This window comes from Typha angustifolia, chromosome 12 (assembly GCF_048772165.1).
Source record: "Typha angustifolia cultivar Huaian chromosome 12, ASM4877216v1, whole genome shotgun sequence".
NCBI lineage: Eukaryota > Viridiplantae > Streptophyta > Magnoliopsida > Poales > Typhaceae > Typha > Typha angustifolia.
The window spans coordinates 7,798,105-7,820,972 of NC_133250.1; the positions used below are offsets into that span (position 1 = coordinate 7,798,105).

At 36.5% G+C, this 22,868-nt stretch overlaps 1 protein-coding gene across 1 annotated transcript; it reads right to left on the reverse strand.

The window, feature by feature from the left end:
* Positions 1-1,974: 1,974 nt before the first annotated feature.
* LOC140772341 (flowering time control protein FCA) lies at positions 1,975-21,503 on the reverse strand. Its single transcript, XM_073114366.1, has 19 exons — positions 20,920-21,503; positions 17,233-17,303; positions 16,025-16,103; positions 11,513-11,595; positions 11,349-11,400; positions 10,883-10,950; positions 10,522-10,588; positions 10,352-10,431; positions 10,215-10,279; positions 10,019-10,081; positions 8,536-8,689; positions 8,367-8,450; positions 7,708-8,295; positions 7,339-7,530; positions 6,984-7,253; positions 6,870-6,908; positions 3,230-3,292; positions 3,101-3,146; positions 1,975-2,287 (listed from the first exon to the last, which is right to left on the reverse strand). Exons 1-19 carry the CDS (start codon positions 21,287-21,289, stop codon positions 2,280-2,282), a joined length of 2,442 nt encoding a protein of 813 aa, XP_072970467.1. The 5' UTR covers positions 21,290-21,503; the 3' UTR covers positions 1,975-2,279.
* Positions 21,504-22,868: the final 1,365 nt, after the last annotated feature.

Here is a 22,868-nt window from a genome sequence, read left to right on the forward strand (position 1 = left end):
CTGCTGACTGCTTTGTTTCCTCCGGCTCCGACACCTTCGACGATGCCGCTCTTCGTTGGTGCACATCCTTTCCTCCCGTCGTCGCCATTCGATTCGTGGAAAAAAATGTCGCTATCTCTATCCCTCAGTCTCCCAACTTGGGCTAGATAGAAAGAATCCAAGTAGGGTTTTGCCATTTTCTCTCAGTTTAATCTTTTTAGATAAGATGGTTCTGATGGCCAATAAGTCCTGATGCAGGTAAATCCTGCAACCCAGGCTGCAGGAGTGTGGAGTGTGATATGCACAGGTTGATATGTACTTAAATTTAGAAAAGGAGACAATAAGTAAGCAAATGATGACTCCTGGGTGATGATTTAATCGTGACACATGAGCCAAAAGATTATGATATGATTTTACTTTAAAATGCAAAACTTTGCTTAGAATGTATATAAGTTGGGTAAATTAATTACAGTTTATTCCTTTTTTAATTTGGCTCGATTTTAATTTACTTTAAAATTTAAGCACTTAACTTTTTTTAGTAATTGACATCAAATTGCAATTGTTAATTAGCCCTTGATGAGGATGTGAAAAGACTTGATTACTTATGTAAAAATACAACAATATAACAGTTGTAACTTGGTCTAAAGAACATGAGAGTAAGTCTGAGGTGATTTGCCAACTTTTTTTATCCCATTTTTGAAATCATAATCTTAGAGATGCGGCTTGAACCAATTGAATGGTTCTTAAGGGCTCGTTTAGTTTAAGATTAAGTTTCAAATTCGATTAGTTAGTCTTAATTTTTTAAAGAATAAACTTAATTAGATTAAAAGATAAAAAATATTTAATTACTGAACTAGTTGAGAAAGTGCTCAACTCAAATCAAACAAGACCTAAAACTTTCTTCTCTTTATTACATCAGATCGCAGAGGAGTTGACTTCAAGTTTTTCGAGTCAAGAAGAGATCAACTCATCCTGATCACATGCGGAAGGTGGCAGAGATCGACGCGTATTTGGTGAAACCGTCTCTCGTACTCTCTCCACTCTCTTTGCGGTTCAAGATCGAGATCGTTTCCATGCAAGCAGTTACGTACGGTGCATTGCATGAGCTAATCCTACAGACTAACGCACACACACACATATATATAAAGAGAGCTTCAGGACACCTATTCGTTGACGTAAGCCATTTGAACAGCAAGTTAAGGTATATACATAGCTAGGGTTTAGTTAGTTGCTCATTCACATTACCTCCCAAGAACAAAAGCATTTAATTTGTATCTAAATTATTTGAAAACGTAATAATCTGTAGCTCCACATAAAGGTGCATGAAGATGGCATATTTTAGATGGTAGACGCATAAGATAAATTGCACGCCCGGTTTAATGTGATGCGAGGTAATTAGTGCAGGACTGAAAATGTAATTAACCCGTATACATAAGAACTAGGAATCGTGAACCATTGTTTACCATTAAAATACTACTAAATTCAGGGGTAGGATAGCCATTGTTGGGTGCCAGTTTTTAATCCTACCTGAATCCAAATGCTTTAAACAAGCTTTAAGTTTTAATATAATAAAAAATTCAGGTCATTACAGGTTAACCCACATCTAACCCAATTATTAATCAGATGATAGTGTATTATTATTATCTCAACCTAATTACCTGCTGACTCGACCTATCAACCTGTTTATGATACAATAATCTAGTTGTAACTTTAATAGCCCCTTTATCATCGACTATTCACCCAAAACTAACCCATTTTTTACTTGCCCTAATCCTTATGGCTGATGCTCTCCTGATCAAATAGTGCTTCCAGGTCTCTGAAATTTCTCTCGTCTTTGTCAATAATGATATAGAGATTTATACTTTGGTGGTAGCTTTATGAATCTCCAAGGCTGAGAAAGGGAAGAATAGAAGACCCAGAAAGCAATCACTGTTATGCCTCCTGCAAAGGAGCCAAGCATGCAGAATCTGAAGCACGCTAGCTCACTTTATGAGGTTGTCAACAAGACTATATACTGATCAGGAAAATTACATGTTAACCAGAAGCTCTGCCGGGTATGAAGATTGGGAATACACCAACATAATAGCCTGAGATAAAAATAATTTCAAGTTTGTCATTTGTTAAATCGTAATCTATTTCACGTTGTGGCCATGAGGAGCAAACAGCTGCAGTGCCAGAGTAGTTATCAATTCATCAATTCTTAGAAAATGGAACCCTTGCACCACAGGATATTTCTGGCTCCCGCTCCCAATTTCCCATGAGTTTGCCTCCCATGAAGCTTGTCCATGACTCCACCGCGATCATGATCCTGAAAACAAGAAACATCCAAGAACTAGTAAAGGCCACATAAGGAATTTCCATCTATAACCTATGTGTAACTTCACAGAGTTCTTGCCAATCAAATGTCAATACATTCAACAAGATTACAAAAGGAGGCAATCAATGATGTCATTCTTGCATCTAGAGTGAGAAATAGAAGGGCTGTAATGTATAAATATTGGCTGAGGACAACATGAACCAAAAGTTGATTTGATAGACCTGCTTAATAGGGAAGTCATGCATATAGTTGTTTACTTTACAGGAAATAATTTGTTATCCGATCTATGGGTAGGATCATATTAGCTGTGATAGGGAGACAAATTTTAGAGGTTGTCACTTGCTGTCAATAAATCCAATCATTTGAAAGCACACCAAATTCCTGATGGGCAAATGAAAAATATATCATGACATACTGAACAATGACTATGCAGAACTGTTGCGACAAGCCTATTGATTTCCATTGAATATGCAAATTAGAAAAGAAAAAAGATCACATGAAAAAATCAGAAATAGTGAATAAGAAGCTCACCAAAAATAAATTGCTAACAGTTAAAAACAGATTATTATCACAACTATGAAAGGAAGCTTTTGCCCCAGTATTGTCTAAAAAGTGTCAAACATTTTTTTTTCATATTAAATAAGTTCGCAGAAGAATTGCAATTGGAGATCACATCGCACACATTTTAAATAATAAATACATAACTGGAGATTAATTGCTACTCATGTTTGGAAGAAATTGGAGATAATTCGTGATTTTGGAAACCCATATCGAGTACTTTAGATGTTAAAACAAATTGCAAACCTGCAGGTTTATTTTTCCAAGCCCACTCCTGTGCAGCCTGAATTCCCTGCATGTAAACGATAGAGGGAAGAAATATGTCAAAAATATGTATTGGAAACATGTACTGAAGGTTACAAACTTGTGTATTACCTGTTGAACTCGGCTGAGATCTACAGCAGAACTATTGCCTTGCCCTTGAGCATAATTTGAATCCTGGAAGAAGAAAGAGGTTAACAGAACAACAACCAAAGTGGCAGGAACCAAAATGAAGAGATCATTCCCCAAATAGCAGAAACTGAATAACAATACAGAAATGAAAGTTTATGATGAAACTTGAGAATAAACACCAGAATGACTTGGAACACAAATAATATTCACTAACAAATAACATATAACATATAATAATTACCAAATAATTAAGAACTACATATACCTTGCCACCAAAGGCAATTACTAATGCTGTACAGGTGACTGCCAGAAAAGAACAGATTCTATAACCTTGACCAGCCTATGTTCCTTAGACACATCGATATGCCATCCATTAACTGCATAGGTCGCAAACACAGACAATATACAATGCACACCCTTTGGAGCTGCATATGGGCTATATAATTCTTCTTACTGCCACTTCCTCCTATATCCACATAGCCTTGCTTTCTATAACAATTAACAACTCTTACAAGTTAAAGACATTTAATCATTCTTCTCTCCAGATGTTCATAAAGAAGTAACCACTTACACAAATGAGGTCCTGGAGAAAAATTAGCTTTCACATAAGGTCTTAGTTTGATCCTGATTAAGTCCATCTAGTTGACTATGTAAATTCTTCATTTTCTTTTAGTTCCATAACAAAGACATTTTCCTTTATTTCCACAAAGTAATAAGTTGCCACAAAACCAACATTACTGCATTTATCGAAGTTAACCCTGGGAATAAAATTAAGGACCTCGGAGATCAAAATGAAACAGGAGTAACTTTGTACGATCTGACAGAATTGAACATTGGCAATTGATGCTCCAACAGGAAAAAAATATCTCATCTAGGAAGAAGATCAATACATCCTGAGGATGATTAAAAAGATCAAAAAGAACAGATGAGAAATCACAGGAGCCTCAATCTTGCAGGTGATCAAATAGAAATGCTAGAAATGGGAAGCATGTGATCCTTCCATTGGCTATCTTATTTCCCTTTGTATCATTCGTGTTATTTATTCTGCCTAATGTACGAAATCAGAGGAGATTATTGCATTAACCAGAACGATGACCGATTGTTTGCCTTAACATATGAATACTGTGACATTCCTTCCCTTTTATAGAACATGATTCTAACATGAAGGTGCAAGAATATTTTATGGAACAATTCGTATCACCTACCTGAGTCTAGGAACTCCGTTTTAAACTTTAACAATTGCTCAATTATTTAATTTCCTTTCTCACTTCAATATCATTCTTTTTTGCATTTATTAGTAAATGCACTTGGATAGTAGCACTATTCAGCAACCTCGAAGTTATCTGAAAGTAGAAACCCCACTTTTAATTTTAGTCACCCATAAAACCAATATTCAGAACTTCCTAACTGTAGAGTTTGTTTAGAGTATCAATGCAAATTTTGCTGTTCTGCTGAAAAATAGAGCAGATAAATGAGTATGTCCCCTCATGCCATTGTTTTAGATAAAATATAACTAAGCTCCGCTTAAGTCCCACTTAGGTGACCACCTTAACATCTCATATCATATTTTAGTATGCTGACTCTGAAATTCAAACTTATTGTCATGTTGATGAATTAGTGGATTTGAATATATTACTATAGTTCTTAACAAGAATGCAGTTAGTATATTGTTTAGATTGTAGGCATTAATTTTAACTTCTCCAACTATTATTTCTTGTATTTGTTTATTTTTTAATCATCTTAAATTTTGGGAGCCCACATAGGCACCCACCTAACGCCTAAGCACTACATGTAGGTCTATCAAAAAAACTCGCTAGCTTACAAGGCTTATGAGCTCGGCTCGAACTCACCTCGAGCTCCAAATGAGCCGAGCCAAGCTAAATTATTTAGCCGAAAAATTAATTGCGCCGAATAGAGCTAGAGCCAACTCGAATTAGCTTTATATATATATATCTATATATATTTAATTCAACTATTTTATCTAAAGCTAGTCTAGCACAGTTGGTTAGAGTACTTTTTTCATTATCCAAGACACAGGTTTGAATCCTACTTACTACATTTATCAAAGTAATATGTCACGCTTTTCAAATGAAGTTCCACTTTTAGTCCCACATTGGGAAATAGCAAACACGGAATGGTCTTTATAGCTAGCTCTTACACAGTTAAAATGTGTTATCTTAAATTAATTTATATATAGTATTTTAGATGCGAGCCACTTGAGCCGAGCAAGGGTATTATCCAATTTGAGTTGGGCCAAGCATAGCTCAACTTGCTCGAACTCGGCTCGTTTACATCCGTGGCTACATGATCCCTTGTCCGCTCATCTACCACCTATAGTCTTTTAAAACCTTGCCTCATGCTATCATTCACTTAGAAAAAGTACAAGAGTTATAATTTAATTGTAGCAAGTAGCAACTGTACTCCAAATGGCAGTTACGAGACCTAATCACAATAGTACCCCATGCGTTCTCAAACAATGATGAGTTTTTGTTGGCATGCTTTCTTATATCCATCACCCAAAACATGACAAACTCAAGATGAACCTATTGTATGACAAGCAGAAGATGCAAAGGAGTAGAGGAAAGGAAACACTAAAATCTGAGAGCAGAAGATTGGATGAAGAAGAAAGGCCAACCAAGAATAATAGAGATGAAAACTAAAAGCATCCTCTACAAAATGCTGAATAATCAATTTAACTAACTAAACACAGGGCATAGGCCCTCATAACAACCCATACATTCTCCTTTTACCATTACAGTTGAATTTCCAGTATGAGAAATTGACATTCTTGCAGATCTCAAATGCCTCTTTGCTCCTAGAGCCAAAAGAAGTTCATTGCAGTTCACTATGTTGTTCATTCATGTGCTTCACTCAGGACAATGAACAGGTGCATTTAAATTAGTAACTTATTTTTGGAATGGCATGAAGCAGATTACTCATGTCCAGCATAGGCAGGAACAAAGCTTGATTATCAGTAGGAGTGCAGAACCTGGTTGACTACATTGACAGGCCTAAGGGATCTGGCTCTGTGAAGATTTATTGGGAACAAGCTAAATGCACTTGGCCCATGGAATACTCGAGCAGAAGACACTCCCTCCTCTCTGAAAACTAATCTTAACCTAAAAGTTGGAATTTGCAACGATACTAATTAATATCTAAGTATTAATAGAGATATTAGAAGAACCAATCAAGGTTTGAAGTCTCAGGAGAAACCAATTCTTTTAGCTTGATATAAATCAATTCCCCAGATACAGCTAATACAAGCAGTTGAAGTTTACAAAGTTTCTATTAAAATCACCCAAAGCCAATCATTAAGTGGGAATACTGACAATTAGCAATTGGTAGTCTAGTATTTGTTTATTTTGATTCCACTATTGTTCCTCTCCAGTTTGGCAGATAAGATTCCTTTTGTGTTCAATCTTGTGCTTAGATATTATCACAATTTTTTTGGGTTTATAATTGTTTCGTATATTTATGGTCAGTAGTAATTTAGCTTCTCTCAGTTCCCTTGTCGACTAAGCAATCTGCAGCTAGAATTTCATCAAAATTTGTCTACAAGAAAAAGAAGTTTACACTAGGATCAAACTAAAATAATGAAAAGCTACAAGTAGTAAAGGAATACCTGTGTGTTTTGCTGGCCAGCAACAGCAGAAGCTTGATACTGCGATGGTGGGGAACTAAGTTATAAAATAGGACAACCTAATAAAGTGAAACAAAACAAATAAGTGGTACAAACCGAAACTGAAGGCTGAAGGATGTGCAATTGTCCGTGATGCCTCATCTGCATTTGAGGTTGTCCCTGCTGCATTTGAGGAACTTGCTGGGTAGGCTGAATCTGTGTATGTGACTGAGTGTGTGATGGTGATTGAAGCTGCTGGAGAGAGAGTTTCTGTTGTTGCTGCTGCAGCAAAAGCAATTTCTGTTGTTGTTGTTGTTGTTGTTGTTGTTGTTGTTGTTGTTGTTGTTGTTGTTGCTCATACAACACAAACTCTTCAGGTTTCTCCCACTACAGTAGCATGATCTAATCAAATTGTGTGGACCCATAATGCCAAGACTTTCAGAAGAAAAAGAAAAATATAATCGAGGCTCACCTTACTTTCCCGAGTGGCACTATTATAGTAGTATTTGAATCCTTCAGGAGAGGAATGTTCTGACCAGTTGCAGGTCAATTGAATTGAAGGTGTAGTAATTACTGGAAGTGAAGGAGTTGCAGACAAAGTTGTAGGCACAATAGCAGCTGGTGCACTAGCACTGTTGGATGTTGCTACAGGTCCACCCCATGACTACAAGTATAATATATAAAATCAGAAAGCAACAAAGAATGATACAATGAACACAATATGCTAAACTTGTTTGTAGGTAGCTCAGCAGCTTAGAAAAGAAATTCACAAAGAAAGCTGGTATTTCAGATCTCTGACCAAATAAAGTCAGCTGTCATAGACTATTTAAATGCTCCTTGCCTGCTGTTTAGTGGCTAGAGTAGCTTGCTGCTGATTTACACTTGATTGTTGCTGCATCATTTGTAGCTGTTGTTGGAGCTGCAAAATTGCTTGCTGTGAGGACTGAAAGCTTGACTGCAAAGCTTGTGCTTGCTGCTGCAGCATTACTTGTGGTATTTGTGATGGCAATTGCTGCATAGGCTGCTGGAGCAGTTGGGGTGAGATGTTTGAGGAAGAAAATTGCTGTTGATTAGCCATAGTAGCCATCGGCTGCTGTTGTACAGTTCCAGGAGTTTGGAGAGCACTAGCAGTGGGATTTTGTTGGATCATAGTTTGTGATGTAGGCAGAGGCCCTCCAAGACCAGGTAACTTTTGAGATGGTAGAGTTTGGCTAAAGGAGGCCATGCCAATAGATTGAGGAACCTGAAGCTGGCTAAGCTGCTGCATTGGAGCCTGCAGATTTTGTCCCTGGGAATAAGATAGCATTTGTTGGGTATTATGCAGTTGCAGAGAAGGGGGAAAGCTTTGAGGTGACACAAGTGACTTCTGCAAGGGTGATATTTGCTGGCCGACAACAGGACGAACTTGTGTCATAGAAGGGTTAAAGCCCTGGAAAATGCAACAGTTAATGTAATAAATGAACGGACTTTGGTTAGTTCATTATGTCTATATTAAAATACCATTTGTGGGAAAGAAGTTGGTGCAGCTGAGTGACTAGATAGAGATCCATTGGGAGGAATGCTGGTGGGTCCAAAAGTACCAACCTATGATTTCCGCAATGCAAAAAATAAGCAAACAAGAATTAAAAATATATATTTAATCTAACAGAATACTTAAGTTGATGCATACGGTATCTGATGACGTGACTGCACCACCTTTGACAGTTGAATGACTGTCAGATCCGTGGTTACTAAATTGAGGTCTCATTGATGGTGGACTAAGTGGCTGCCATGAATCAGGTGGCATCCGTCGACCTCTTGACTCATCAAGATTGTCTGTTGGCCTGAGACAAAAACGATTTCAGAAATAAATGACTATGGAGAACAAAATAATCTGAAAGGAAGCTAACTTGGCTGCATAAAATTAAACACATATATATATACACATGCTATTAAGCATGAAGAAACCAACTACTAATTCCATAAGAGCTACCTTGAAGGAGGTTCTGGTGAGTGCCTTGAGAGAGCATAAAACTGATGTGGGAATAAGCAGTAAGAAAAGATATGATAGCACTTAATTACAGAAAAATGATTACATCAAATGGAGTTGAATGGAGAAAGGATCCATATAAGTATATAACAAATTACTAACGGTTGGGCATTGGGATAGCAGCTTGTCACTGTCACAGTTAATATAACGAGAAGATTATGGGAATTCACAAATTATTAGATTCAGCTTATGCATGAGAAGAAAAAAAAGGAACTAAACATGTTTAAGAAAGGTTCTTAAAACCCAAGGATGAGCATAAAAGAAAACAAAGTAGTTTTGTCCCAAAACACCGTCTTCCCACATGGAAGAAAGCAAACGAGGAAGAATAAGAGGGAATGGAGCCAGAGTCGAGAGAGGGGTTACATTGATAAAGTGGGAACTTGAGAAAGGAGGAATAGATGAAGAGGAGGCAGCGGCAAAGCAGCGTAAGTGGGGGTGAAAGGAGGGGCTGGCGGCATTAGATAACAGCAGCAGTGATCAAAGCTGACGATGGAGGACAATCAACAGTGAACAAATTGAATTGAGCACTCTTCAAATTTAAAATAATATATACTTTCAACCTTTCTAACTCCTCGTATCTAGATTACAACTCTCACATCTTAATTATTATCTATCATAATATACCTCTCTTTAAATATATGACCATGAGATGAAAATTTACAAACATCTTAAAAATACGGGTAGAAGATTTATATTTACTAAAACAATGGAATTATTAATATAATATGGGTTCACAAATTTTGTACTTTTTCAATTAATTTAACCACGGAAAGGTTGTGGGGCAAAGTAAATGAATGTTTAAAAGGGTAAGTATAACCATAAAGTGTTAATTTGAAATTTACCCTAAATTAAATTGACACAATTTCTTCTGGAGATTAAGGATACAAAAATCCAGAAAAAAATAAAAGCAAATACTAGCATTTTTTTCAGCCAAGACAGAGAAGGAATATCAAGTTGCATGTATGTACATCTCCCTATCCATCAGTGTTGCAGACCAAAAGATCTGCATACTCGGAAACTAAGAGTGTGATGCCATGTACCTTTTGCCTTATGCTTACATTCTTATGAAGGTTGCTTCATTTTTTGTCTGTTCTAATAAAGAACTCAGAGATGGAGAATATACCTAATCACTAGTGCTGCTTCAGATCGAGGACTGAAACCAGGACCCCCAAATGCAGGACCACCCCTAGAAAAGAACCAACCAAACAATAAATATAATTTCAGAAGCAGGGGGAAAAGTTAGATGAAAGTGGACGTAGGATTATCAAACAATTTTCCAACTAAAAGTAATAGAAGAAAGGACGTAAAGTTTAAGTGACCTTGATTCTCCAGGTCTTGGCCTCTTAGGATCAGCAAACCGAACAATTAAAGGCTGATCACATCCCTGATAGCAGAGTAACAGCAAATTCATCATTGGTAAGTCCAGAATTCTAGTTAACTGATCAAGCACACATACCCTCATAACATAAGTTCCATTAAGAGCGTTCATAGCTGCTGCTGCCATCTCTCTGGTCGAAAATTTCACAAATCCGCATCCTTCATATTTTATTACAGTGACACATTAAAATATATATGAAGGAAAAAAAGGATGCAACAAAATCATACAGAAGATGTGAAAGTACAAACCACGACTCTGCCTCAATCCATCTCTCATAATGTAGACATCTTCCACATGACCATATGGTGCAAATATCTGTAGAGTTAGACCAAAAGATACCACCGATTTAAATATAATAAAGAAAATGAAGTCATTTTTTGTTATACTATGTATACTTCGTAGCAACATCAAGCCATTACAATGTCGTACATTGTCTAACAGAAAGCTTTCAGAAAATATCTTGCAGTATGAAACAAATGTAGTGAAGTGGTAGTTAAATTGCAGTAACATACTATCAGAGAACATATCTATAAAAACATTTACATGCTTCCAATAAAATACTTCTTAGAGCATTATCAAGAAGGATAGAAAAGAAAAAGCAACACTTACTTCCTCAACCTCCTTTGGAGTCGCTTGCTTATTCAGTGATGCAACAAACAGTTTATGTTCAATTGCCCCTAGTGAAATACAAATTTCATATTAAGAACAGAATCAACTAAGCTAATTAGCAAGTCTAGGTAATGAAAAATGAGTTTCTGTGATGACGGCTACTAGTAGAATATACTGATCACAAACAAGGGTTTGTTTGCCCATATACAGATCATAGTGACAACATTAATAGATGCACTACAAAAAATTGAAAGCCAAAGTATTTAATATCTGTGAGCTACTTTGTGCACAATAAGCAGGCAAACTATGGGGTTCCACCAGTTTTTCGAAAATTACGTCTTAACATTTTTTGAACTTGATAAAGAGATGATGTAGACAGCAAAGGCAATTTACCATACTTTTGAATATCAGCTGTGCATAATTAAGTTTGAATCAAATAGAAAATGTGTACCAATTGAATTCTTACCATGGCGTTCCCGTTCTCCATCAGCATATCTAACTTGAATAGGACCTGTACCCTGAACCAAATGCTTAATTACTTAAGCTAGAACTCAATTACTTGTGTTATAACCTATAACCATAGCAAAGTAAGAGAAAGAAACCAAGCAATATGAAATAAAAGTCACTCACCCCAGGCAAAGTATACTGATTATGCAAAGCTCTGATGGCTCGATCAGCCTCTTCTGAAGTTGCATACTTGATGAAACAACATCCTGTAGAGTGAAGGTTTTATAGTTGACTCCAAGTAACTTCAAGAGTTCCTCTATGCAGATGGCATATGTGTATGCATTTGCAGCATAAATACAGTGAAAGTGGAGAATTAAAACAGAAGAAGCTTCTATATGCTGCAGATTTATTACTTCACCAGATCAAATATCGCAAAGGAGAAAGAAAATTTATAGCAGAGTAGGTCACGAAAGACTTCATCCAACACCTTTATCATTCACAAAAAGTCAACTAACTAATCTTCAAGAACATCTACACAATCATATTTAAAAACAGATGAAAACTCACACTGCTTTTACAAACATCAAGATGTAAGGAAAGAAGTTTGCATTCTCCACCAGATAAGGACAGCTGATGAGTCCCATTAATTAACATGAATGATTTTCAAATGTCAAGCGAGGTGAAGGCCATAGATGGTTCTTGTAACATAATTTTGAGTTCTCAAGTACGATAACATTACATTTCACTCTACATATCTTGCTAGTACCTTACAATAAAATAAGCCACCCTACTCCTCACTCCTCAGATCTGAATTTACAGACATATTGCTATCCCTAACCCCGCATTTGCAGCGTCTTATGCACTATGAACCATATACCGTATAAAACAAGAAAAAAAAGGAAAAGCTGAAGTTGCCATGTCATCCAAAATAGTCACATTCTAGAAACATAAACCAACACAACAATTCAACTAGAACCTTAACTCCTGAGGCAACAAGATTCAGATGTCGATGATATGTTTGAGATAGAATGTTTCTTGCGATCACACCCTTGCAGCAAAGAAAAAGGAGCTAAAATTGACACTCATCCACACTTTCAGATCTTAGAATTCCCAATAACGAAAATTACAGCAATCTTTGCTCATCCAGAAAACAATGGAAAGATCAAAATTCAAGAGCGGAGTCAGCAGACAGGAGAGTTCTTCACAAAGTTAATAACCAACACATGGAGCAGATACCAATATCTCTGAGCATTTACCCACTGTCATATTTGATGAGATCCAACCAAGCAATGAACTAACAATTTGTCTAAAGAAAGGAACCATGTGGGAAGAGCTTATAGCCAGCATTTTAGTGGTAGCAAATTGTAACATGCATGTAAGAGTTATCATGAAATTGAGATATTCAGCATTGCAACCATCACTGTCTTTAGAGCACCAATTAAGGATATCCAGCTCATTTAGACAACAATAGAATATCTCAAAACAGACAGAATCAGTAATAAGGTTCACCACAAAACACAAGAAATTTTACTTCACATCATGACACTAAGGAGTGATTAGGTTCACGTCAAAACAGACAGAATCAGTAATAAGGTTCACCACAAAACACAAGACTCAATACATAAGCACAAGTGCTTCACCTGCACCTGTACCTGCATAAAACTTATGATTCTGGAAATTTTAAATATGTCTCTCAAAAGTTCTCAACAGATATATTGAATTCAGAACACAGCAGGGGATTTTAATAAGACTAATTTCTTAGCTACACGATCAACAACAAACAATGCATAAGATCTTATGCTTGTTATACTTTGTGGAGTTGAATCATTTAGTGACAGTTATTAATAGAGAATCTGAAGATTGTATCTCTTGAAACTAATAGTCTAAAACCATTGTTACAACTACAGTTAACATTCTAGTAACCTTATTGTTAGCTCAAAATAACTTTTGCATGCTGCCTTATTTCACTGCATTGCTTCTCAGTACCAACACAGTAAAACGGTCATGTCTACCTTCCAATAAACAAAAGTTCCATGTATACCAGAATTCTGATTCATACGAATAGACATTCAAGAATGCAAGAAATAAAAGGACACTAATCTAAGATATCCCAATTTGAGGCCCTTTTTCTCGACTTACAATCTCACACTTTTGGCACTTTATGACACATTTGGAGATGATGTTAAGCAAGTTAATAACTTTCATCTCTTCTATCAACACAATGAAGTGCATCTGGATTATAAAATCTAAATTACAAGCCACTACCTCTCCTTTAACAAGGGAAGAACATCTGAAGTCTTTCAGCAGCACAAACAGAAACATAAATTTTTGAGACTTAGCCAAAGATAACAACATTATAAATTGGGTTTCCCATATAATAAAAAAAACAATTGTTCAATAAAATTAAGCATATCTGCTAATCTTTGACCCAATCATATACCCCTGCAAAGCCAGAATGTGCTTCAAATATACAACAGTCACAATTCTTCATGGTAGTGAACATGCTTCCAAATAGGGAAGTAGATCTTTGTGACTTGAAAGACAAATTATTAATGAAGAAGAGTACAGAATTAGTGCATTAATACATGTTAATAACAGAAAGTAATATGCAACCCATGATGACAAGAAGAGCGGATATCTATCTATCTAACATTACTCTACTAGCATGCACTGCACAATAATAGACAAGAGAAACAAGCAAGAAATAACAACCTAAAATAGCAACAGCTTGCATCTAGTTAGTTCTAGTTTAAATTCCAAATGACATGTAATCGAGGAATGAATTAGTCCACTTCCAGAAATTGCTGAAAATGTACCAGTTGAGCTAATTGATTCATGAGCAATCATTGTATCCTCATTTCTTATGCAATGGAAAAACTGGTTGCATCTTGACAGCTGCAGCCAATTGTATCCACTAACCACCAATCATTTACCAAAGCAGCTCTCTATAATGAACCACATCCAAGCGTGGAGCATCTATAAGTCTATCTACATATACATTTGCTCAAACGAAGAAACTCCCATAAGGGCCAAAACCATGTTCCATATATTGAGCATAAAACATCCTGCAAGTGTCAAAAAAACTAAAGTTGCACAGCCAGTGTATCTTTGAGGCCACAATATTGTCATACAAAGGACATAACAATCATCAAATGTTTCTGTGGGTTAAGCAGAACAGTCGCAGCATATTACACAGATACCATAAGTAGCACTCCACATACAATGAGTACAACGCATCTCACCACCAGTCCACCATTATAAGAAATTAGCAGATTCCTACTTGAAATATGCTTCTTAAGTTTCAGTCAAAAGAATCAAATTAACTGAAAAATCAGTCAACAAGGTACAGGATGACAGAACCATTCCCACATACACAATTATTAAGTAGATGGAAGCCACAAAATTGATATATAGCATACATGATAACCAGACCAAGATGTTCCCCGAAGATAAGGCAGCTCTGGTTCTTATGGCAGTTACTTTGATCTATAGGTATATGTACATCAAACTTCAACGAATGGGATAATTTTAGACATTTCACCCAGAATAACAAGTCTCGGCATTGTCGAGCCACTAATGTACAGCAAAAGCTGTCCTGGAAATATAATATATTTACATTCAGGTCATGAAGCACAATACTGCAACCCCAGAAAATTATCCACACCAATCTAAAAGGAAAATATCAACTGCAAGCAAGCCAATTGCACATGACCATTAAACAAGGCAAACACAACAAACTTAAGAGCAAAACCATAGTATGATATATGCTATGTATGAGGGCTCCATCCTTTGCCTAGGCTAGCAAAAAGAATGAGGACATCATACTTGCAAAAGGAATGGAACACCTTGACCATTGTGAAATAAAGGGCTTGCCACCCACATAGGAAAGAAATCCAGGATCCAACACAAAAAAACAGGGAAAAAAAACCATTAACACCTAATTTGAGATCTATATAGGTAGAAGCCCACCAATGAAATATGACCAGTCCATCAAGCAAACACAAGACGCTTAATAGTAGAACCACAATAGAATACCACTATGAATGAGCATTCAGTCCAACATTTCCCATGCTTCACACAGCCAACAGGCTTAACTTGCACTGGCAACAGTATCCAGGATCCAACACCAGAAAAGATAAAGTGAAACACCTATGTTGAGACAATAGGATATGAAAGCTTCCCAAATCATCCAACAATATGAAGAGTTATGATGAAATCCTTTTTAGGCATGCAACTAACTTCCAATTGAGAAAAAGATGAAAATTGATAGTCGTCAATCACTTCAGAATTTTATTTTGGTATTTAGCATCCTTTAAAGCAAGCATAGTTTCATATCCCTTGCCAATTTGCAGTTTCAAAACTCTCACAGGGGTAAATACCATAGAATACTAATACTACAAACTTGACCTAAACAATATGCTGGTGATAAGACTTCCCGCTCTGAGTGGTACTAGATGGAACTTAATTCAAATGTTATGACAAATCAACCGTTAAACTTTTCCATGACCTTGTCTTCTTCCAGGTACACAGAAAGAACAGAACGAAAACATAGCCAACCACATCAATACCACGGACAACTGTTCCAAAACTAATTGAGAGGAGACGTCACCTTATTGCTCCATTTACCCCTCAGGAGACCTGAAATGGGAGAAAAAATATATTCATAATGAGAAAGGAAAATGCATCTAAGCGTACCTTGTTGCTGGCCTGTTTTCCTATCTTTGATCAAAGCCACTTCAATAACATCACCATGTTCCTCGAATAGAGGACGAATCTGAGTTAGAAAGAGAAACTGTTATTTGATGAATTAGAGGATGTCGAAAGTCGAAACACATGTAGGAAACTGGACAAAAACATTCAGCAGCCATCTCAACAACCACTACACCATGGATCCAGTATAAAACTAACCGACTTATGCATAATTGTGGCTGTTGTATACCAGTACAATAACTTATAACACAACTTTGAAATAGTGAATCCTCATTGCTACATTTAATATAGCAAATGATTATAGTTGCAAAGATCTTGAATGCTATTATTAAACAATTTGAGGCTTTGACTGTATAGTCCTAACAGAATTAGAATTCAGTCATATTTAATAAATTGCCTGATGTAAATATTGTGTAACAAGTGAACCAAGATTTGTTTCTTAAAATGGTGGGATGATAACTTTTGGAGGAGGCCAAGAGCCCCAGTTAAATTCTATCAATTCAAACTTCAAATTAGTGACTAAAGATATGATCACTAATGTTATATCTAGAAAGAAAATGATTATTAACTTCGTGGTAATGCGCTTACCAGATAATACTTTTACAAATGACCACTGCAGCCGTCTAGGTTCAGAACTAAAATTTTACAGTGGCTATAAGCCTATGATTGAAGACAGAGATTCCAATTAGTCATCAAGGAAAAAAAAACTTAATATTTTTTCCAGTTGTTACGGTCCAAAAAAAAAACTTTTTTCCCCTTTTCTTGTTTTCTTTGGAGAGATAATTTCGAGATCAAGAATGAGAAGTGTAGCTCTTTTTGGCACCATAAGGTTGATTAATGCACAGCACTCAAATAATTAATAACAACCTACTTCCAGTCTGTTCCCTCTTTCCATTAATACCCGTAAAAATAAGCATGGTTACAGATAAGTAAAAAAACAAGGGCACACTTTCGAGTTAAGAGAATAACCAAAATCTCATAAAAGACAAAAAATAATGAAGGAACACAACTTTGAGCAAGATATTTAAGCTACAAGTCCAAGAATATGAGATGTCCAAATTCCCCAGTATATCTCAGACAAAAGAAACAGCCACTTATGCCGAATGGATACAAAAAATGGTGTATATATCTCTAATGATGGAAAATAAAGCTGCAATGGGAAAAGATTTTGCAAGTGAGAAGAAAATGCTCACATCTTCCTCTGTAGCTGTCCTTGGAACCGAACCAATAAAAAGTTTAGCGTAGGTGTTCGCATCATTATGATCTAGACAAAATGTTACCACACAAGATGTAAAAAGTTAGGCATAAGCAAGAATATAATAAGAATGGACAAATTTTGTTCAATTAAAGCGGGAAAATGCAAGTAGTACACATGTATGGCTTTCAACTTGTTGTTAAATTATGATTGGAGAGCAATCCATTTCCAAACTAATTAGAGAACTGATTATGAAACAAAAAACAAGCAGAAACTTCTGTATGAAGGAATTATCAAACATTATATCCATTGCTTAAGGAATAAAATAAAGTTTAAGTAGACTTGATAAATCTCAATTGCTTCAATACCTTTGGTACTTTAGAAATGAGTCTAGTACAACAGGGAAAAAGAATGTTCACCATGAACAAATGGAATAACTAATATATTTGACCCAATTGACCTTACGACATTTTAATTCATGGAACATGTTTGATTACCTTGTTAGCTCCATGACTCGTGAAATAATCAATTTCCCTTTGTTGAAATCTCCAAGAAAATACAGAAGAGAGTTAAGAGACCAATTTGTTCAGTCTAGGGTTGCATGTTACAGTTGCATCATAAGTCATCATCTGTCTATCTTCATCTAGGTTTTGCTCTATATAAGACAAACTTTTATAAACTTGCAAGTTGCAACTAGGATTGCATGAGCCAAAATTACATCAAGGAATATAGCTGTGAAATTGTCAGGTTAATATCTCGTGGGAGTTCTTCCAACATCCAGTGGGCTAACTTGCAACTTGATGAGAGCAACAGCCATTCACCCTATCAGATATAGAGGTCCATTGTTATCATTTTTATATTAAAAAACCCAGAATTCATATTTAACCCCAATATCTAGGTTGACACAATGACTCCACTAAGTCAGACATCCAAAGCAACATCTTAGGCTACTCTACTCAGTTTAGCAATTGGCAAAACCAATTGAAAAATTAAATAATAAGTTGGCTTAATCAAACTAAATAAAGGGAAAAAGTAAAACCAAATGATCAATCTAATTGACATAATCTGCTTCCAGATGAATCTTGCACAATAATTGGACCCACTTAAATTCAAAAGAGCTTTAAGTAAATCAGTTGAGCGTCCATGCCCAAATCAATTCCCTCAGGGTATTCATTCTTGACTAAATACTGATGCCATCAGCAATCAGCCATCAGGTGTAACATGTCATCATCATTTCTGGCAATTCTGTGTGAAGCACATTGGTCGCATCCAATGTTAAGGAAAACCTAATCAGGTCATACCTACCAATAAACATCTGCGTAATCAATAATGAATGGATGCCTAAAGATGTCTCTATATTTCAAACAACAAATACACTATCTCCACATTGTGGGTCAGCAGTCGCTCTAGAGCTATGAATACGAGATTGAAGTATATCAAGAAGCTGCGATTGCATGTCATGAAATTGTCAGCAGTCGATCTTGCTACTACCACTGCTGCTAAGTTACTAACACTAGAAGGTGTAGGGTTGTAGGTCAAGGAAATGGATCAGGCTTTGTATGAAATCAAAAGGGCATAGTCTAAGAAAGAACCAACTCTAGCTAAGACAGCCTTTTTCTCACTACACATAAATAGAATGTCACCTCCTTGGTCAACTAATTCATTTTGAGTATTTGGCATGCACTAACAAAGCAAAGTACACTTCTCATTTTAATATTCAGACGACACATTCTCCAAGAAATTGTTTAAACTGTAAAATTACCTTTTCCAACAACCAACAAAAAGATGCCAAACAAATTTTTCACCAAAAACAACGACATGAACTGCATTAGATGAACCCTTGCATGTCAAGGAATAAATTTCATGTGCAGTATTCTTAATAATTAAAATGTGATGACTCTATATAAGATCGATGTCCTAAAGGGTAGACACAATATGAAGGCAGACAAGCTACATAATGCATATGCAGTATTGCAGCCGCATATGCTGCATAGGCATTCAATATTTTATAATATTTATGTTCACTAGTACATATAATACAAGTTGGCAATCAAAAGAAAAAGAAGATATCGAGAGAAGTATTGAAGAAAGGCACTTGTTGCTATACAAGGAACTCTATGTATCTCTTGTAACAATTGTAGTTAAGAATAATAATATGCTAAGTTTACAATAAGTTGTACAAAGGTCTTATTACCCTTTACGAATTAGCTCTATGTAGGACAAAGTGTAGACACAAATATCTGACCCCTATGAGGGTGACAGCATTTTAGGTTGTGTTATAAGATGGCTTATGTTTCTCTTTTTTCTCTTTCTTTTTCTTTTTTTCTTTTTTGACAAAAGCGCATCTTTCTAAGAATGCAAGACAATTTACACTTTACCTTCAATAAAGTATAAAGATCAAGATATTGGCTCAACCACTTATCACAGTGATCAGGCTCCTGTCACAGAAGCCAAGAGATCACGGGAGTTGGCCACAGAATGCTCTAGAGGAATGTGCAACATGTGGACCAACTAGAATTTAGCGTATACATATGTGTTGTGGCTTTTGCCCATTGTCGCATATTTCTATAGGAGCATTGTTATGTGCTTAAGTGCCTTATGTATCAGGACGTATTGCCCCCCGTCTAGCCCATAATTACCCTGGCTTAGAAATTAAAAGAAAAATGGTATTCACTCACCCTCGTGTCTTCTCCATCTATCAAATTACCAAAGGGTAACCCAAAAGAGGCTGACAAATTATATAGACACTATACACCCAATTTTCATTCCAATGTGAATTTCCTATTGAAAATTTTACAAGGCAACTTTCAGTCAAGAATTTCATCTCAACATTTAAACTGAGCAATCTTGTATAGCTTCACAGTTTCTCAGTCTCCAAAATAAGTTCAACAACCATCTCGTGGGAGACCAAGTTCTATCTTAATAAATAATAACATAGTAGTCTAGTACAAAACAAAGTAACAAACTAAGTTTGAGCCAAATAGTCTAAAATATAGCATTTGGAATCAAAATGAACTCTGATGGAGGCTTGGAGCGAGAAACGAACCATCCATCATCTTCTATAGGGATGTCAATTTCTTGAAAGTTCTCTCTCATCATGAACTTCATATTCGTCATATTCTTCATTTTATTCCCCTAGTTCGATCATATTTACCAAACGCCTAAATTTTCTCAAAGAGTTATCCAACAAATGGTGACTTCAAATCTGAAATTCTGAAATACATTAGTTGAAAATCCAAAGATCCATCTTTGCGCTATCCAAGCCCTAGTAAGGGTCAATCTATATGTGATTTATCGTTATTTGAGATCTGTAATTATTTATACTCATAAATAAAAAGGTGCAATCTTTCTAGTATCAACCTACAGAAGGATCCTCCTTCGATGGTCAAGTCACCTGTCATAATGTAGATAAGCATATCCTAGAAAATGTACGACACAGCAAGCATAACGGTCGCCACATGTGTATCATTTCACATCCAAGGGGTAAGCGTAAGAGTTCCAAATCAATGATACGACCAATAGAAAACAAAAGGCTAGGTAACAAGAATCAGTAATAACCAAAAAGAATCACTAATAAGAATCACTAGGTAACACCATCAAATGAAAACCCTAAACTACTCGAAATAGCAACTAACAAAAATCACTAATTCCCAACAGGAAGAAGAAATGAAGTCTCCTGACCTACCTGGAGAACCTCCCCGCCCGGAGAACCCCCGCCTCGGTCCCGGCATCGGCATAGGCATCGGTGGCCCACCAAACTCGACCGGGCTTCCACCGGCGCCGGAACCCCGGAACCCACCGCTGGGAGGAGGGTACTCTGGGGGACCTCTGTAAGGGTGATACCTCCCTCCTCCTCCTCCGCCGCCGCCGCCTCCACCTCCGGCAGCTCCGCTGGAGAAGCCCTCGCCGCCGCCTCCTCCTCCTCCAGCACCGCCTCCGCGGGGATAGCGGTGGTTACCGTGGGTGGGGCTTCCGGATGAAGACCACCTGGAAGGCATTCTCGCGTGCCTCCCGCCGTCGCCCCCGCCGCCCCCGCCGCCGCGGTGGCGATCCATCGCTGGATCTAGGGTTTTACTCAGCTGGGGAGTGACTTGCAGAAGAGAGGGGCGAGACGTAGTAGCTTGAGGACTCAGTGAACAGGAGAGGAGAGGAGAGGAATGGTGGTCGAGGAGCAGAGCGCGTCGAGGAGATTGAGAGGAGGAACGAAGGAGGGTGGGGCGTGGAAAGGGGTTTGGGACGGTAAACAAGGGTTTGAGCACGAGAGAGGGAGAACATAGCCTTTTTGGCGGCAGGGATAGAATGGGCTATCGGTCGAGATACAGCAAACGGCCTTACGATCCAACTGTGTCCTGCAACGTGTCGTGAAATTTGTCTCTTCTATCACCTGCGACTTGACTGCATTCTGAGCTCTTTTGAATTTCGCCAAATCAAAAATAGTTGACGTTATTTTCTTCTTTTTTTTATTAAAAATATATATTCTCAACGGAAATATTATTCATAGGCTTAGATAAGGGTAATTTTTTTTATCTAAAGTAGAAACTGAAGTGCTACAGTATTCAAATTTATTTCTACATTTTTTTTCAGTTTAATATCTCATAAAAAGTAATAGTATTAGATAGCGATTCTTATATGGATTTATCAATTATGTCAATATATTAAAAGATTATTTTTTATTTATAAATTACTTGCTTCGCATGACAGCAACTTATCTAGTGTTTCATCCAAAAACTTAGTCACTTTCTATGTTTAGTCGTTTTCTTTATCTCGCTTGCTTCTACAGTTAATTGTTTTTTCTTCTTTTTCACACTCTCAACTTTGTTGCTCCTTGTTGAGTTGTCGATGATCATACAAACACGATATCTATAGGTTTTTAATAATTTCTGTGGCACAAGCTTCTCGATGACAACGCTATCAATGTAAGCTCTCATCATCACTCTCTTCCTTGCCCAATTGTCTCTTTCTCTCTTTCTATCTTATATTCCATCAAGTGACATTGTTAATATAGTTATTATGAAACACTATTATATATATATATATATATATATATTAATCTATTGGAAAGAATTGGGTAATTTTATGTGAGCGTTATTCTAATTGCGATTTAGGTAAACACAGGATTGGATTTGTTGTAAATAAATTAGATCTTGATGTACATATCATGAAAAATAAGACTCATTTTGTTATACTTTTTGTACATTGAAGATATTTTATTAGCTAGAAACAACATAGAGTTAATTTATAAAACTAATTCTCTATTGGGTTCTTAATTTAAAATGAAAGATACAAGAGATGCTTCATATGTCCTAGTTATCTTGATTCAATTCTGTTCTTTTCTTACGTCAAGAAAAGTATCTTGATTCAATTCTAAAAAAGGTTTAACATGGAAAATTATAAACCTACATCATCAACACTAGTTGAGAGAGGCTTAAAGTTATCTAAAAAGGATTGCCCAAATGAAGAACAAGCTGCAGGAAGCTTGGTACATGCTGTATGGTGTACAAGACTCGATATAAGTTATGTAGATCTTGTTAGTAGATCTCAAGGTAAGTCTGGACAAATATATGGTACAAAAGGTTTAAAATCATGCTATAAAGCTAATGAATTAAAGGTTTTAGGACATTTAGATGTTGATTT